Genomic DNA, 19,913 nt, shown 5'->3' with positions numbered 1-19,913 from the left:
ATCATCTAGCTACCTCTACAAGCCCTCCAAGGATGAGGCCAAAGGGACCATGTCATCCATGAAAAGAAGGATAGATATCAAAACATAGTGGAGGAGCCACCTATAGATCCCAAACAAAGTGGTAGACAGGAAGCACCCATATTTGACAAGGGAACAGCGGTGGCAATGGCAGACAATGTTGCAGGGACGAGATTATGCGAGTGGTGCAGATGGCCTTGGTTTTGGGTATTGTATTGGGAATGGATTGCAGTTGGACTGTGTACAACAACGAAGGTACAGTGACAATCATACGGTTGCACTCGGGAATGTGGAGGGTGGTAGCTGCAAGCGGCAATAGTTACAAAAGCAACTACAATGGCTCCAAAGGTGGCAACTACAACAGAAAGAATCATATGATACAGACATGGGCGGAACGACGGTAGTTTGTGATGAGGCCAGATTTTACTGGCTCTAATACCAATGTAACAAACAGTTCCTAACTTCTTGTTTTTATTTAAAGACAGAATATATTTGTAAATGTATAAATGTATTTGTTACCCACCAAAAGTGGGTGACCCCATAGAAGAAATTTTCTCCTATATCTATCTTCAACCGACAACCAGTAGCCCCTGACAGCAACCAGTGTACCCGATACGTTGTGGCATTTTATCTATGCGCCCTGCATCAGTCATATGTCCCCTCACCCATCCATCGAGAGCATATGTTTGAAGATGGGCAATCCAACTCAAAAGGCATGTTTTCATTATGCAATCGGGTGCTTATGCTTGTTTTTCTTTGGGCATATTGGGCATGGATTATCGAGTGACTTGGAAGAAGGAAGGGTTTTGACTATAGTTTTGTTCCCTCACCTTAAATGGGCAGTTAATCCTCAATCCTAGTCCTATGGGATCTCCCCTATCAGCCTATGGCTTTAGGAAAGGCGCTACTTGGGAAACCCTGAGTTTGGTAGTGTGGTCATGTTTTCCCATTCCATATTTTTCACCCCCCTCCGCATATTACAAGCCCTATTTCATCATTTTGCTTCTTTGGATCCCACATGACCACTGGGTCCACAAGGTACTGGTACACCCCCTCCCCTTGTCCACATGTCTGGGTCAGACTTGGAAATGTTGCCCCGCAGGTTGATGCATCATGCAGCTAAAAGAACATTATAAGCATATCATGGCCGCAAGCAAGAAACAAAAGAAAAGAATATTATAAAATGCAAAAGATGGTCGAGACATTAATATAGCATGTGGGCAAAAGCCAAGCATGAGATCTACCCCTTATAATGGCCATCACCCTGGTTCCTAAGGCCCCATAAGTGCCCCTACATCATTGAGGAACCCATGCACGTCCCAACCCCTCGTAGGCGATGAACTACCACACCTTAAGGGGGTAATTAACTACTTTTATCATACAAAGAAAAAACAAGAAAAGGCAAAAGGCAAATAAAGAAGGGTGGAAAACAAAGGTCGAGGTAACTTATGCATCCACGATTGCTCCCTCCTACATCTATACACCCAACTATGTGGACATCCATCATCATTTCCATCCTTGAACCCATGGCATTTGGCCTTGAGACCCCCATGTCCCCATCCATTCATCATCATTCACATGACACCTATCAAATGAAGGATGTACAAAGGAATTGTCTTTCCCCTTAGGGTCTGGGAACACCTAATAGGGTTGTTTATTAGCCACTCCTACCTAAGGAGGTAACACTATTACGAGCTTGAAGCCCCAAATTTGGAAGGGAAACCCACTATGAAGTCTCAGTGTACCCTTGATTAACAATCTTGGTTCACTTAGATGCACTAATGAATTATTGTACCTGATGGTGTGGAAGCACATTGGATCTTATATGTAATTAGCAGGGGATTTCATCATGGGTTGGGCAACTTAATTGGGGCCCAAGCCCACCAGAGTATCATATTGACACCCCCGGGGGAAGCATTGAGAACCATGGGGCTCCATCATGTGTTATAGAGCATATCATTTCATGCCATGGGCACCTTTAGCACCCTCAACAGTCTGCTCATTGTCCCACATTGTTCACGAGATGATGCACATAGACCAATGTGCCCCGATCAGCTTAACGTACTATGGCAGTTGAACCAAGTCCCAAAGGAGGTTTGTCTTAGCCCTTGAGACACTAGAGGGAAAGCACAATCGTCAGAGCCCTCCGTATTGGAGCATTACAGGGTTTTCTATCATCAGGAGACACATGAGACTAGTTCTTGTGCCCCAAACCCAATTTGGGGCCCCATACGATGACTTGCATAGAGATTAGGGGGTCATCCCTTTGTTCGAGATTTATAGAGCCCTCTCCCACATTTGGGCACAAAGAGGACTCAACATGGCCCTCCAACAGCCCTACATCAGCATGATGTCATCAATTCGGCTAGCATTTGGATAGCTAATTCATAATTTGTGAAAGCTACTTGGTCAACTCATGACCAAAGCTTGGATTTTGCACATTTTTATAATGTTAGGGGGGCTTAGGCTAATAATTCGACCTCCAACGTCTCATATAAATAGAGCTCACCCTCATTTGTGAAGATTTGTCACCACACAATCTAGCAGGGCCATAAGAGGGGAAAACCTAAGGGACAACTACTAGACTAAGTGACAACAATGGGACAATGACCCACTGTCACCTCAGTCAAGGTCCCCTGCTCTTTACGAACTTTCACCGATGGGAGGAGTCTTGGTAGGAAGGGATCACTTAGAATGAATAAATCAATGATTTGGGTGTGATATGATTCCACAAGGCCCATTCAAGGAGAGACACAATAATGGCTCAATGCTTCAAAGAAGTTAAACGCTCTCGAAGAAAGGCCTAGGAGGAGATCAAGACTTAGGGTTTGAGATTTATGATCATAATATGTATTCTTAAAGATCAAGACTCCAAGTGATTGGATAGGACCTCTCAAATAAGCTCAATGTGACAATTTAACACTTCAAAGGGATTCTTCACTTCCTTTGAGAGACCTCGGAAAAACATGCATTAGACCTAGGGTTTTATGAATAATCATGGGAAGAAATACTTCCAAGGTACTCTCTAGGTAAAGGCAAGGGAGGAAAAAGGGCTTCTTATGATTTATTCCAATGAATACTAAGCTCATACAACCTTCAAAGAAGTCCTTGAGAGAGAGACCTAGGTTTTCCCTCTTAGAGTGGCACCCAGGGCAAGAGATTTTATGAATGAAACTCTGGCAGGGATGCCCACCTAACTTGGAGCATAGGTAGCCTAGACCCTAAGCTTGATGTGTGGGCCCTCGGATTCCCAAAAAATCACCTCCCTAAAATTTCATTACAAGCCCTAGATTTTTGCCCTACCTTTAAGGGACCAAAATTTAGGAGGAGAAAATGTGGAGAAGAGAAGAGTTGATCACCAAACTTCTTGGACTAGTGCCTAGCCCTTTGGGCTATGGAATCTTAGATGACTTAAAATTGGCCAAAATCGTAGTTAAGGAGGCTAAAGATTGATGCCCTAATAGCCAAACTTTAACATTTACCCACTCAAGATTTATGGAGTTGTATAGATGAAAGACAAAACTAGGAACATTCATCATTTGCCATACAACGAGTAACATATGCAATTGCCAACCAAGAAACTTTCCAAAAATGATTTTCAACAAATAGGGCACAATAACATTAACCTAGCTACAACAATTCCATACATTAGACATAATTCCAAGAAAATATTCAGCAAGCACTTACAAGATGAGAATGTGATATGTCCATCCACAAATCATGAGATAGCTCCAAAGAAGATCAAAAATGTCAATTCCAAATGTCAAAATGCATCAAAGAATTTCTAATAGTCTCCGAAGAAAAGTCTTTCTTTTACAAGAGAAGAATCCAAGTGATGATGATGAGTTCACACAAATGAGACTCTCTTCTATTTATATGAGTCTCTCTAAATCGAATTAGCCTAATGAGCCCCCAAAATTATAAAATAATGTGCTAAAAACAAGTCTTGGTCACAAGCCGACCAAGTAGCTATCACAAGTTATGAATTAACCATCCATATGCAAGTTGAGTTGATGACATCATGATGAAGTAGAGCCACTGGAGGGCCACGTTGAGTCCTCTAAGTGCCATGATGAGAGAGAGGACTCCAATAAAGATGAATTAGGGGATGGCCCCTAATTTTCCATGCAAGTCATCATGTGGTGCCCCATAGTGGGTTTGGGGCACAAATGTTGGTCTCATGGGTCTCCTGATGAAAGATAAGCCTATAAACTGCTCCAAATGAGGGCTCTAATGATGGTGCTTGCCCTCCCAAGTCTCAAAGGTGAGACAAACCTCCTCTAGGCCTTGGATCAGTTGCCATGATCATGCTAAGTCGATTGGGGCACACTGGTCCAAGTGCATCATTTTGCAAATAATGTGGGGCAATGAACAAACTGTTGAAGGTGCTGAAGATTCCCATGGCATGAAATGATCCTCTAACACATGACAAAGTCCCATGGCTCTCAACGCATCCCCTAGTAGTGTCAATATGATACTCTGGTGGGCTTGGGTCCTAGTTAGGTTGCCCAACCCATGATGAAACCGCCCGCCAATTACATATAAGATCCAATATGCTTCCTCACCATCAGGTACAATAATTCATTAGTACATCTAAGTGGACCAAGCTTGTTAATGAAGGGCACATTGAGACTTCATAATGAGCTTCCCTTCCAAATTTGGGGCTTTAAGCTTGTAATAGTGTTACTTCCCTAGGTAAGAGTTGCTAATAAACAACCCTATTAGGTGTTCCCAGCCCCTAAGGGGAAAGACATGTCCAAGGTACATCCTTCAATTGATAGGGGTCGTGAATAATGATGAGATGGATTGGGACACAGGGATCTTAGAGCCAGATGCCATGGGTTCAAGGATGGTAATGATGAGGGATGTTCACATAATTGGGTGTATAGATGTAGGAGGGAGCCATCATGGATACATGAGTTACCCAGCCTTTATTTTTTCACCCTTCATTATTTGTCTTTTGCCTTTTTATGATTTTTCTTTGTATTACTACGCAGGGCTTTAGGAAATAAGAGTATGTTGTGTGAGATAGGCAGCAACTATTACCCCCTTAAGGTCGGGCAGTTCATCGCCCACCAGGGATTGGGGATGCATAGGTTCCTTAATGAAGTGTGGGCACTCAAGGGACCTAGGAACCAGGGTGATGGCCATGATGAAGGGGTAGAGCTCATGTCAGGCTTTTCCACACGTGTTATTTTAATGTCCCGACCATCTTTTACATTTTATGATATTCTTTTGTTTTGTTTCTTGCTTGTGGCCATGATATGCTTCTATCGTTCTTTTCGCTGCATCAACCTCCAGGGCAACATTTCCAGGCCTAACCCAAACATGTGGACAACGTGAGGGGGATACCAGTGCCTTGTGGACCCAATGGCCGTGTGGACCCAAAGAGGGAAGATGATGAAAAAGGGCTTGTAATGTGCATAGGAGAGTGAAAAGCATGAAATGGGAAAACGGGACCGTGCCACCAAAATCCAGGTTTCCAAAGTAGTGCCCTTCCTGAAGCTATAAGCCAATAGGGGAGATCCCACGCGACTAGGATTAAAGATTAACCCCCCACTTAAGGTGAGGGAACAAAACTACAATCAAAACCCTTCTTCGAAGTCACCCAATAATCCATGCCCAAAGTGACCAAGAAGAAACAAGCATAATCACCTGATTGCACAATGAAAAACATACCATTAGTATTAGATTGTCCACCTTCAAACATATGCTCTCAACAAATAAGTGAGGGGGCATACGACTAGCTCGGGGAGCAGAGATCAAATGGCACAATATATTGGCTACATTGGTGGCTGTCAGGGGCTATTGTCTGTCGGCTGAAGGCAAATCTAGGAGAAAATTCTCTTATGGGGACACCCACTTTTGGTGGGTAACATCTGGCTCTTTGTAAAGTGCACGAACCATGTACTCAAACAAGAGGTCATGAGAACACCAGCAATCCTCTGGGACTGTAAACTTGTATCCTGCACATCGCAGAGAATATTGGAAGCATCTATCCTAGGTGTACTTTTATCGCCCATGTTTTCTTCAAATAATAAAACCATACATAAAATAAAATCTATTCTATGACGTAAGTCTAATCTAAATGCATCTATTCTAGCCTGAGAACATGATATGATGGTAGTAGTTATGTAAAATCAAAATTCAATGCATCCTAGTCTAACATGCATGCTACATTATGCAAGTGCTAAGTATAATCATATAGCCAATGTAACCAGCATATCATTAGATCAAGATCATATTTCCTATCCCTATGATCAATTATGATATACATTTGAAAGCAAACATGACAATCATGACACTCATATGCAAGGTCACAAGGGTGGGAGGTGGGAAAATAAAGCAACCATGAATCATGTAAAGGAACAACGGACAAAGGAGGGGAACATGAGTCAGGTCTGCACCATCGGGTCTTTCCTTTAATCAAGAATATGGAGAAATCAATGATCAAACCCCATAACTTTTTCTCAAAGGTTCTTTTATTCATGAAGTTCCCTTTTATATCCTCATGCTCTGGCTGAGAAGGATAGGAGGGAAAATAAGGCAGGTAAGGGAAATTAGATCAAGTTGACTATTGCAAGGATCATGTTGAAAAGGGGAGACCACCATGTGTTCATTATCTTTAAAACTAAGGCCCAAGGATTGCTCAAAAGTGATCATCGTTTCTTGATGACATGTAATACAAAGCAAATCAAGATCCTTATCAAGTTCATCGTCAACATCATAAATGGGGTCTCTGTCAAAGTGGCAACTAATAACCTCTCATTTCCCTTCTAAAACATGCAAGTAGTCTTCAATGTCAATTCTCAAAGGAGACATGGGATCACCTTTCTCTTCAAGGTGCTCAAAAGGCGTATTATTAAGAATAATATCCTTGACAGAAACAGGGCTAGCCTCAACTTCACTTTCCACAAATTCCCCTTCTTCATCGATGTCATAGATACGATCTTTGTCGAAATGATGGCCCATAATCTCCCATTTCCCTTCTTCAATATGCAAGAAATCACTAATGTTCAAGGGATTAATGGGATCATCCTTCTCAAGTTCTTTGATATGTACAATGTCAGAGATAATGTCCTTGAAAAAGATGGGGCTATCTTCAATTTTACTTTCTAAGGAACCTTCTTTATCAAACTCTTTATCTTGCTTCGATTCATTATCTCCCTTAATATCTTTATCAATGATCTCATCTTGATGATCGAGAAAAGGATCCTCTTCTTCCTCACGATCCTCTTTATGTTCAATGAAGGCTTCTTTTTTAGAATCAATATCTAATGTGGGGCAAGCCTGGTCCTTAGTTCGATAATTCTCTAGAAAGTTACCAAAGAATGCTTCAATTGATGAAATACCCTAGGATTGCAATTATACAACCATCAGTCATGACCTTGAAGGGTCCTTATGAACAGCATTATGAACACATCATGATGAACCACATCAGCTTTTGTGGTATATGTAACAAATCTCGCCACATGATCAATAGCAGAAGATGGATCACCATCAAACTTGGGCACCCTGAGTATTGTGCATAAGGTGACACAGTTCGGGTACCCAAGAATGTTAGCGATGTCCAAGGCAGGTATTTTATCAAGAGAAGACATCCTACTAGGTTACACATATCAATCATGTAGGAGTCACCAGGGTGTATTCAAAGATGCCTTGAGAGATGTTTGCTTCACCCTACAAACATTGACTTTGGGGTTCAATGAAGAACAAGGGCTCCGTTCTTCCAATGGAGTCGCCAAAAGAGGGTCTATATGGTTTTGAAAGAGCCACTTCTTTAAATATTAGACCAAGGAGGCAGACTTGCTTCCTCCCCGACAATGGCGCCAAAAATGTTACCACACAATATAGCAGGGCCCTAGGAGGGGAAAACCTAAGGGAAACTACTAGATTAAGTGAGAACAATGGGACAATGACCCACCGTCACCTCAGTCAAGGTCCCCCGCTCTTTACAGACCTTCATCAATGGGAGGAGTCCTGGTAGGAAGGGAATCACTTAGAATGAATAAATCAATGATTTAGGTGTGATATGATTCCACAAGGCCCATTCAAGGAGAGACATAACAATGGCTCAATGCTTTAGGGAAGCTAAACGCTCTCCAAGAAAGGCCTAGGAGGAGATCAAGACTTAGGGTTTGAGATTTATGATTATAATATGTATTCCTAAGATCAAGACTCCAAGTGATTGGATAGGACCTCTCAAAGAAGCTCAATGTGATGTTTTAACACTTCAAAGGGGTTCTTCACTTCCTTTGAGAGACCTAGGAAAGACTTGTGCTAGACCTAGGGTTTTATGAATAATCGTGGGAAGAAATACTTCCAAGGTACTCGCTAGGTTGAGGCAAGGGAGGAGAGGGGGCTTCTTATGATTTATTCCAATGAATACCAAGCTCATACAACCCTCAAAGAAGTCCCCAAGGTGAGCGAAAAAGACCTAGGTTTTCCCTCTTGGAGTGGCACCTAGGGCAAGAGAGTTTACGGATGAAACTCCGGTGGATGCCCACCAAACTTGGAGCACATGTAGCCTAGACCCTAAGCTTGATGTGTGGACGCTCGGATTCTCAAAAAATCACCTCCCTAAAATTTTGTTGCAAGCCCTAGCTTTCCGCCCTACCTTTAGGGGACCAAAGTTTAGGAGAAAATATGGAGAAGAGAAGATTTGATCACCAAACTTCTTGGACTAATGCCAAGTCCTTTGGGCTATGGAATCTTAGATGACTTAAAATTGGCCAAAACCGTCCTTAAGGAGGCTAAAAATTGATGCCCTAGCAACCAACCTTTAACATTTACCCGCTGAAGATTTATGGAGTTTTATGGAAGAAAGACAAAATTTCATCCACTAGGAGCATTCATCATTTGCCATACAATGAGTAACATATGCAATTGCCAACCAAGAAGCTTTCCAAAAATGATTTTCAACAATTAGGGCACAATAACATTAACCTAGTTGCAACAATTCCATACATTAGACATAATTCCAAGAAAATATTCAACAAGAAGCACTTACAAGATGACAATATGATATATCCATCCACAAATCATGAGATAGCTCCAAAGAAGATCAAAATTTCAGCTCCAAATGTCAAAATGCATCAAAGAATCTCCAATAGTCTCCAAAGAAAAAGTGTGAGTTCTTTTACAAGAGAAGAATCCAAGTGATGATGATGAGTTCTCACAAATGAGACTCTCTTCTATTTATATGAGTCTCTCTAAATCGAATTAGCCTAATGAGCCCCCAAAATTATAAAATAATGTGCTAAAAACAAGTCTTGGTCACAGGCCGACCAAGTAGCTATCACAAGTTATGAATTAACCATCCATATGCAGTCGAGCTAATGATGTCATGATGAAGCAGGGTCATTGGAGGGCCACGTTGAATCTTCTAAGTGCCATGATGTGAGAGAAGGTTCTGATAAAGATGAATTAGGGGATGGCCCCTAATTTTCGATGCAAGTCGTCATGTGGTGCTCCATAGTGAGTTTGGGGCACAAATATTGGTCTCATGGGTCTCTTGATGAAAGATAAGCCTATAAATTGCTCCACATGAGGGGTCTGATGATGGTGCTTGCCCTCCCAAGTCTCAAAGGTGAGACAAACCTCCTCTAGGCCTTGGATCAGCTGCCATGATCATGCTAAGTCGATCAGGGCACACTGGTCCAAGTGCATTATTTCGCAAATAATGTGGGGCAATGAACAAATTGTTGAAGGCATTGAGGATGCCCATGGCTCTCAACACAATCCCATGGCTCTCAACGCATCCCCTAAGGGTGTCAATATGATCCTCTAGTGAGCTTGGGTCCCAGTTAAGTTGCCCAGCCCATGATGAAACCACCTTCTAGCTACATATAAGATCCAATGTGCTTCCTCACCATCATGTACAATAAATTCATTAATGCATCTAAGTGAACCAAGCTCGTTAATCAAGGGCACATTGAGACTTCATCATGGGATTCCCTTCCTAATTTGGAGCTTTAAGCTTGTAATAATGTTTCCTCCCTAGTTAGGAGTGGCTAATAAACAACCCTATTAGGTGTTCCCCACCCCTAAGGGGAAAGACATGTCCAAGGTACATCCTTCAATTGATAGGGTTCATGTGAATAATGATGAGACGGATAGGGACACAAGGATCTTAGAGCTAAATGCCATGGGTTCAAGGATGGTAATGATGAGGGATGTCGACATATTTGGGTGTATAGATTTAGGAGGGAGCAATCGTGGATTCATGAGTTACCCGGCCTTTATTTTTCCACCCTTCATTATTTTCCTTTTGCATTTTTATGATTTTTCTTTGTATTATTGCTTGGAACTATAGGAAATAAGAGCATGTCATGTGAGATATGCAGCAACTATTACCCCCTTAAGGTGGGGCAGTTCATCACCCACCAGGGGTTGGACGTGCAGAGGTTCTTTAATGATGTGTGGGCACTCAAGGGCCCTAGGAACTAGGGTGATGGCCATGATGAGGGGTAGAGCTCATGTTTGGCTTTTGCCCACATGCTATTTTAATGTTCCGACCATCTTTTGCATTTTATGATGTTCTTTTCTTTTGTTTCTTGCTTGTGGCCATGATATGTTCTTTATCGTTCTTTTAGTTGCATCAACCTTCGGCGCAACGTTTCCAAGCCTGACACAAACATGTGGACAAGGGGATGGGGATACCAGTGCCTTGTGGACCTAGAGAGGGAAGATGATGAAAAAGGGCTTATAATGTCCAGAGAGGAGTGAAACAAGTGAAATGGAAAAATGGGACAGCGCCACCAAAATCGGGGTTTCCCAAGTAGTGCCCTTCCTGAAGCTATAAGAAAATAGGGGAGATCCCACGGAACTAAGATTGAGGATTAACCCCCCATTTAAGGTGAGGGAACAAAACTACAGTCAAAACCCTTCCTTCTTCCAAGTCACCCAATAATCCATGCCCAAAGAGCCCAAGAAGAAACAAGCACAAGCACCTGATTGCACAATGAAAAACATACCTTTAGGACTGGATTGCCCAGCTTCAAACATATGCTCTCGACAAATGGGCGAGGGGACATACAACTAGCTCAGGGAACAGAGATCAAATGGCACAATATATCAGCTACACTGGTGGTTGTCATGGGCTACTAGTTGCCGACTGAAGACAAATATAGGAGAAAATTGTTATGGGTCACCCACTTTTGGTGGGTAATAAGATCATCAGCACGCTTGGGATTTTCGACCTTATTGGCTAATTCACACTTTTTCTTTAGAGAGCTTTTGGAGTATCTTGGATGCACTTTGATGTTTGGAGCTGATTTTTTATCTTGCCCTGTAGCTACTTCTTGAATATGGATGGATATATTGCATGATTATCTTGTAAGTTCTCTTGTTGATAAAATCTTTCTTTGAAATTGTCTAATGTATGTAATTGTTGCAACTAAAGTAAATGCTCTTGTGCCCTAATTTTGTTGAAGAAATTTTAGGAAGCTATTTGGTTGGCTCTTGCATATGTTATTCCTGGTATAACATGCAATGACTGTTCCTACTGATGAAATGTTATTTTCTTCATGAAACTCCATATTCTAATAGTAGGTAATTGTTGAAGGTCAGTAGCTAGGGCATCAACTTTTGACCTCCTTGAAGACAAATTTGGCCAATCTAAAGCATCTAGGACTCCATTAGCCCAACGAAGAAAGCACTAACCCAAGCCATTTGGTGATCACACTCTCTTTTCTCCATAATTTCCCCTCCTAAAAATTTAGTCCCCTCTTTTTGGGCTGGGGTATAGAGCGAAATTCATTAGAGGGAGTTGGTGGATTCTGAGAGCATAGTCTTCAAGCTTAGGGTCTTATCTACAAGGTCACAAAGTTTGGGAATCATCTCTCAAGTTTTCATCCATAAAAACTCTTGCCCTAGGTTTACCCTAGAAGATAAACCCTAGTCTGCATTCCTTTGAATTGGGGACTTCTTTGACGGTTGTATGAGCTTACTATTCATAGGAATAAATCACAAGAAGTCCTTTCCTCTCATCGCCATGACCTTGGGAGTACCTTTAGCCATGCCAATTCATAAAACCCTAGGTCTTGTGTGAGTTCCTTCTAGGTCTCTTAAAGGGAGTGAAAGCCTTTTTGAGCTTCCATATTATCATATAGAGCTTAACATGAGAGGTCCTATCTCATCACCCAGTACCATTAACCATAGAACATCTATCAAAGGTGACTATTTATCTTACCGGGACTCCTCCCATCGGTGAAAGTCCAGAAAGAGCAGGGGACACTTGCTGTGGTGACAGTGCGCCATTGTCCCATTGTTATCACCTGGTCTAGCTCTTTAGGTTTCCCTTCCTTAGGGTCTGCTAGATTGTGTGGTAACAATATTGATAGATAAATAATTGATAGAATGATGATGGTTCAACAACACTCCTGACGATTTACTTATAGCATTGACTGGTCATGAGGTGAAAGGGTACATGCCCCTTGCTTTTCATTTAATTAATTAATTTATTATGTTGATGTTTATTATTATGTTTATAGCAGTTACAAAGATTATGTTAAGAACAAAATGAAAGACAGCATCATACAGAAAAGAAGCGCAGCAAATACCAAACTGAAACAATGTTGAAAAACAATATACAAATACAATTGCCAGAATGTTTGTAGTCATCTCTAAGAAGAACAATGTCTGCAATACTCATTCGCAAAAGGCCCATAAGAAGAGAATGAAACAAATTTTTATAATAATTTTAAAACCCTGCTAGGAAAATACCATAAGATGCAAGAATCCTAACCCTAAGATGAAGTTATGGTTGACTGTGACAAAGCTGAAATGTATGGTTGACAAAGAATCCTAACCCTAAAAGTTATGGTTGACAAAGCTGAAATGTATGAAAAAAAGGGGAGCCTTGTCGAGACCATAATTTTTTGCTCATTTCTCAATTTTAGGACTTATTTAGCTTGTTTGAAAGTGAATTTGCAGACTAATCCAAATGCCCTTCTTAAGGCATAAAAATTTTGAAAAAATGAATGTGAAGGTGCTAAAAAATGCACCAAAATTTTGAGGCCCTAAAGATGCCAGTGTGAAGACAATTTCTGACGTGGTCTAGGATGGCCACTGTAATATCCCCAAATAGAGATACAAGAAAAATAATAATATTTCCAAAACGAGGGCACAGCAGAATCTGAAATTTTTTTGCATATAAAAATAAAAAAATTAGAAATATGAAGATTATTTGTTGAAATAAACACAAATCTGAAATTGTCCTGTCAAATTTATCTCCAAATCGACCTCCAAGCCTGATGAATGATTGCAGCCCACAAAAGATGATATGCTACAGCCTCACAAACCGAAGCTCTTCCACTGAAACACACCCTGCTTACTAGGGGGGTGCCCAAATGTCTCTTTGAAACCAGGGATACTCAAGGTTGTTGGATCTTAAGCCCAAAATTGCAGCAGCATAGAATAGAAAACTCACGACATACAGCTCACAGCTACCACAGCGACCTTCTCCTTTTATCAACTATGGATGTCAAATTATCCATGCAAGATTTTGTCTTCAACCCATGGGCATTAGAGAAACTCAAGCTGATGTGCAGGTGTGCTTTGTCGACTTGAGGACAACCCAAAGTAAAGTGTTCAAGCGTTGGAGTTAAGAGAAGGTTTCAAGGAGATGTGCATTGTTAACTTACTAGTCTTCTTGGAGTTCTCTTCCATGCATTTCATTAACTGATGGTGAACTAGGATGAGATGGCCATGCGTAGGGCTAAGGGAGTACGCTTGAGTTCAACTGAAGTAGAAGTGGAGAAAGCAAGCATGTGCTCGCCGCTTAGTCTAGTGGAGATACTCTGGATCTAACTCATGTCAAACTGTTGTGAAATGAGAGAGAAAAATGCATGCGCGTAGTTAACTGGACTACACTCTCAGTTATCTCCCGAGTCCCCATGCATGCATGCATTGTAGTTAACTCCAAGAAAAGTGTCAAATCATTCCTAAATCAGTGCATGCATCCCAGTGGTCTTTAATTTACTTATGCATGTGCTCAAAATAACTCCCAGTCGCACTCAATATTATCTATGCGCGCTAATCCACATGCATGCATCCTAACCCAATGTGGTTCTATATCCTTTTCCTCTCGGGAGCCAAGGAAAGGACAGCCGATTCGCTTTTAGTTTTCGTGGTTTGCATTGGGGACATTACCGCCACCTAGATCAACACACTTGGCTTCTATGTATAAGTTAAGATAAGATATTTTTATTAGTTTCCAACAAGTGACACAAAAAATTGGTCAATGAGACTAAGTACAATCCGCAACAAGAATCTGTGGGACTACAAAGGCTACTTCAAAAGCATAATGTAAGACAATCTAACAAAATACATGAGGCATGAACATGTGCAGAAACAACTAAAACACAGCAAGGGCAAGGTAAATAACATGGTGAGAAACCTTAAGAGGCACGAGGCCCTGGCTCAACATCAACATCAGAAAAAGGAACTAAGAGTATATGCAAAAGGAGAAGGGACTAGAAGTTAAACAAGTAAAGTAGGATGAGGATATGTCTAAAAGGAAAGTCCTAAAAGTTATTTACAATATTTACAACCACTTCCCATTTGTGGACATATGCACACTTTTGACTTTGACTATGAAATCTCATCAACAATACTAGGGTTGACTACATTCAAGGTAATTAGAAAGTCTTAGAAATTCACAAATGCCTCCTTGTCAAAAAGGAAATAATTCAACATAGACTCTAAAAGTTTGCCCTGACTTTAATGTTAAAAACTTAGTGCTTCAATTTTCAACCAAAAAGGAATGAATGCCTTTTATATGGTATCTAGACCCTTTATTTTCTAGTGACAAGAATAAAAATAATGGAAATCCCTGATTGAATCATTTATGCAGCCATAGCTATGCAATGTCTGACTAAACAATGCCAGCAAAGCCAAGGAAGACAAAATTGCTATACCTCATTTTTAACAGGCTCTTTTGATCCTTTCACTTCACCTGCATTATAGTCCATTGGCTCCCAACTCTCGCCACTTGGAGGCACGAGGGTAGAGTCCCAAGAAACAAAGTAAATATCATCATCAAGATCACTTCCAGAAGCTTCATTTGGATGTGGCCTATGCCCATTCTGTGGGAAAACCAAGCAATCAACTAAATGATGCAAACTAGGAGCATCTACAGCTTCTAGAATCCGAACATCACCTGGATGCAGGCAAGGGTTCTTGGCCACAACCACCTTCCCTCTTACAATTGTTGAACTTGTTTTCCTTTCTCCAGAGCTGGAGCCATGTTTGAGAAAGCAACCCTCCAAGGGTGGCCCTGAAACTTTGATGAAACACTGCCCATATTCCAACTCCCCTATTTCATCCAGACAACCCATTAACCATCTACCTTGGGGGACAAAAATCCTACATTTTGTCAAAAGCTCTTCTAACTGCACAGCTCTTATACAAGAAAGCATGTCTTTTAAATGAGGTTCGCTTTGGGATGTAAAACCAGCACTAAGCATTATGGCAGCAGTGTTTTGCAAATCTCCTGTGCATGATGTTGTCAATACATCAAATGCCACTTCGACATTTTCAAGCATCTGACTGAGCTTTTCAACCATTGAATATTGTAAATTTTGAAAAGCACTGTCAGGCACCAACAAGGATGACAGCAAAGTAATAATCTGCTTATTCAAAAAGCATGGCAGGAAACGTGTCCAAGTAATTATTTCAAGCATTGTATGTTCAGATTCAAATTTCTTCATACTCGGTCTCAATGAGAGCTTAAATTTGCATCCTGATTCTGCTGCCCAAGTTGCAACCACACCTTTGTATCCACCATACCTGATCTGAAAGGCTGAGGGAGGGTTGAAATTCAACTGCAGCATTTGAGCAACTTCCCTGGCAAGAACCGGTGTAATTTTTCCTATGCCATCAGAGAAGTCGTAACCTTTCCTTTTAATATCTGGAAGGTCCTCAACCTGTTTTGATGGAACTTCCACCGTGCAATAGGTGGAAGAAAAGCATTGACCCATCCTTGCCGCATGCTTGGCAACATTGTATTTAGGGAAGTTCCCCATCCACTTCTTAATTTGTTGGACTGTAATATCCTCCCCACTAGCAAAGAACCATGCAGAACGGTCTCTCAACTGATTTGCAGAGAATGCTAGAAACAAGTAGTAACGTCCACATAGCTGAAAACCTTTATAGAGTATTTGCTTCACTCGCTTAAAAATAGCTGTCCTATATGCAGTAGAACCAGAAGAAACATCTTTAACGATGGGTGCTATAGGCACAGTTAGCACCATCGAAGACATTGCTTGCATGCTATCATCCATGAAAGTTACTCGCAGAAATCGATCTGCAAACTTCTTGAAATGCCTTAAGACTCTGTTTGACAACTCCACTTCTGGAGGAAGACAATAAGCTTTTGTAGGAGTGATGACCAATCTCCTCACCTCAATTGTTTCCTCGGCTATCTTTGGGTTCTTCAGGAGCTTCAGGTTCTTTGAAATCCAGCTAAGAACAGCTTTAAATCTTCCAAAGGCGTCAAAAACTGGGTTGGTGTAGGCAAGCATATGCCTGAGTGCCAGGATACTCAACTTGGCTGGTGTCACAGAGGGATTTAACATATTATAGAACTCGGGAGTTATTCTGTGATAATTGACAATACCCTTGTGCACAAGAGCATTCAGAAGGAACATGGTCTCAAAATGAATTCTTGGGCGGTGTGGCAAGGTGAAAAAAAATACCCTTCTCGACACATACACATTTGGCTCCTGGTTAACCTTCAAATTACGAGAAGGGGACTTTTCATCTAGCAACCTATTCTGTCTGAAATAATCCATGGCCTTTTCCATTGTATAACCCATGCGAAGAGACAGGACAATTTTGTAGGCCAGGCATCTGCCCAATGCATTGTTAGGGGTGAAGTCCAAGGTTCGAATCCAGGGATCCTCATCATCCAACAAAGCAAAAGGGACACCCACATAGATATCATCGTCTGCGGTTCTGTAATATATCCAGGGAGGCACCCAGAGCTGTAACAGCATAACTACAGTTCCTTTCTCATGGACAATCCTCACATTCCTAATGTCTCTGACAAGAAATTCAATCTTAAAATCACATTTTATCAGTGTGTCATTGCCAAACAACTGATCCCGAACAAGGAAAATCCTGCACCTTCTATCAAATGGGTCCACATGAAAATCGACACCAGAAGTGGGTGCTCTCCAGGCTACTGAAAATTCATTGAGATTTAGAAGTGAACCGACCTCAAGCAGAACAGGAGAAAATCTAAAGGGGGGAGTTGTTCTTCTTCTGTGTAATCTAGAGGAGGTTTCAGCACCAACCTTGACCTTGAGAGGATGACCGCGGAATATGAGCCTCCCGCGATCACTGAGAGTTACCGCCACCTTCACAGCACTGGGAGCTGCAAACTGAACAAAGGCGTGGGGAGGGACCTTAGAGATGCCACTGTTCTTAACGAAGTAATTGTAATTGTCATTAGTGGAGTTTGTGAAATTTGGATATGTAAATGGTGGAGTCCATGATGTCTTCAATCTGCATCTGCAAACCACTCCAACATTGTTTTCTAGGAATTCTGTAAGCTCTTTCGCACTCACACCCTCTCCAAAGCCACCCAAGCTTATCTGAGTTGGCTCCATCCAATACTCAACAAGATCACAAACAATTCATTTCATTAAGCATCTTTTGTCAACCTCCAATCCATCACAATTCATCAGGGGTCACCCCTATATAAACCTAAGGAAAATTGTCATCAATTATCAGTCATCATGGGTCACCCATATATAAATCTAACACAAAACTATAAATATTACTATTGACCTAGTACCTGCTGAAGTAGGGAGTATCACTGAAGCAAGAGTACATATAACCAGCCAAACTGAAGTTATCTGACAGCAGACTGCTTGTCAGGCCTCGCCTTGCCTGAAATTCCAAACGTGTTCGCCATGTTAGATCGATCCATAATTGATAAGTGGCTTGTGAATTGATAAAGCAGGAGGTGGAATTCGTCCCGCAGGCGGGCAGCCTGGCTGTTTCAGCGGCCCCGTTGTCTACGGCTTGTTTTTCTCTTTCCAACAATCCGGAATTTCGAGGGAAATGTAATGTTCATGGTCGATCGAAAAGTGTAACTACCCCGTCCAAACTCGACCTCATTAAAAACTTTTTTCCAACGCAAAAAGGGGTGTTTTCCAGAATTAAAAGTACAATCCATATGATACATGATTTTCATTTTAGGAGAATTAAAATCACATTTCGTTTCATGTACAATTTCTATTTTAAAAGAATTAGAAATACATTTCATTTTACGAGAATTAAAAGTACATTTCATGCGATTTTCATTTACGGAAAACTTAAAATATATTTGACATTGATAAGATGCAGGTTATTATCTAAATATTTTTCAATCGAGTATTATATTATATTTTATCAAAATATTTGAAGTTTATTTGCAAAATGTTAATAAAAGAGAGTGAAACTATATTTTATAATAATTTTAAAATACTAATAAGAAGATTTATAAGATACAAGTATCTTAATCCTAAGGTAAAGTTATCGTTGAGTGTGATGTTGAGATACATAACAAAGTTATCGTTGAGTGTGATGTTGAGATACATAACGTTGAGTTGTACATGAGAGCCTTGCTAAGACCATAAATTTTTGCTTATTTCTCAATTTTATGATTTCTTTAGCTTGTTTGAAAGAGAATTTGCAGATTAATCCAAGTGCCTTTCTTAAGGCATAAAAATATTGAAAAAATGCATGTGAAGGTTCTAAATTGATCTGAAAATGAGATCTAAGACAATTAATAAGGTATTACATACTCATGTACATGGATTTGTCTATGACATTTTATGCAATGGATCGATAAGATTGCGAAATGCACAAAAAATAAAGCAGTAAACAAAAAACATAATAGACAACACATAACACAGCAAATTTAATGAGCAGTTCACCCAATACTCTTGGGTTACATCTCCTAGTCCAGCCTTCAGTGGTGGCCTCTCTATTATGTCTTCAAGCAAAGTTTTTACAACAGTGAGCTCAATTTGAGCCTCACACACAACAGATGCAACAACAAGAGCTTTACTTGAACCTCTCAATCTTTTCCAGAGTACACAGACTCCCCCAACGCTCTCTGTCTCTGTCCTAACTCTGTCTCGGCATTTGCCTGCAATACTACCCCCTCTATTTTCTCTTTGTCTGTGGCTTTTAAAGTCAAAACTGTGTTGCCTGTTCGTTTCAGGTTCTCGGCTCTCAGTCTCCCTGGCCTTTGTTCGCTTCAAATCCCTCTTCCAGCATTATACAATCATTGCATAACGCCTAAAGGGGAGGTGGCCACCTATTCTGTAACGTAAGAGTGCCTCGGGCCTCTAGAACTCCTGAAACAGCCACTCTCTATTTAACACAGTGAAATGTATTTGAAATTGAGAAAATCCGCCAAAACTCTATGTATCGGACTTCAAAAGTCCTTAAATCCACCTTATTCTCCTATTGGGTCCACCTGTAAGTCGCCATCGCATATCGAAATGGCCCGTCCCTTTGTATTTTGGAAATACATTAAAAACTACGAAAATGCATTAGAAATGGCTTTCCTCTGGACTTGAAACTATATGTAATAGCCTTAAGGTACCCTTTCGGGTCCGGCTTATCGCATCGACGCTTTCTCCTTCGCATTTCGTTTAACAAACGAAACTGCGAAAATACATTAAAAATGGTGTTTGACGGATCTCAAGATCCATATATTATGGCTTATAATGTTATCGGGTTTGGTCCATCGGATCGCATATATGCATATGTACATAAACCCCCGCTCCTTTGTATTTGCTAATTGCGATTTGGTGATGCAACATGGGCCATCGATCTGCACGCTTGATCAACGGTCCTCATTGACCCCACCAGTCGCCATCGCATCTCCTATG

General features: G+C 41.0%; 1 protein-coding gene across 3 annotated transcripts in view; it reads right to left on the bottom strand.

Moving 5' to 3' along the window:
- LOC149228544 (RNA-dependent RNA polymerase 6-like) overlaps positions 1 to 18,174 on the bottom strand; it is a 66,747-nt gene extending 48,573 nt beyond the window's left edge. For all 3 annotated transcript variants that reach the window (XR_016247876.1, XM_089378256.1, XM_089378257.1), the window contains exons 1-2: positions 17,822 to 18,174; positions 14,940 to 17,730 (exon numbers count right to left, since the gene is read on the bottom strand). Coding sequence is in view for 2 of the 3 variants with exons in the window: in XM_089378256.1 (XP_089234382.1) it covers positions 14,940 to 17,633 (2,694 nt within the window). In the remaining variant the exon portion in view is untranslated. The remainder of the gene's footprint in view (positions 1 to 14,939; positions 17,731 to 17,821) is intronic.
- Positions 18,175 to 19,913: the final 1,739 nt, after the last annotated feature.

The sequence above is a fragment of the Pinus tabuliformis genome, chromosome J, assembly GCF_031772625.1.
Source record: "Pinus tabuliformis cultivar Carrire ecotype Pingquan chromosome J, CPIR1, whole genome shotgun sequence".
Classification (NCBI taxonomy): Eukaryota; Viridiplantae; Streptophyta; class Pinopsida; order Pinales; family Pinaceae; genus Pinus; species Pinus tabuliformis.
Note: the sequence above shows the minus strand (reverse complement) of the source record. Positions and strands in the feature narration are given on the sequence as shown.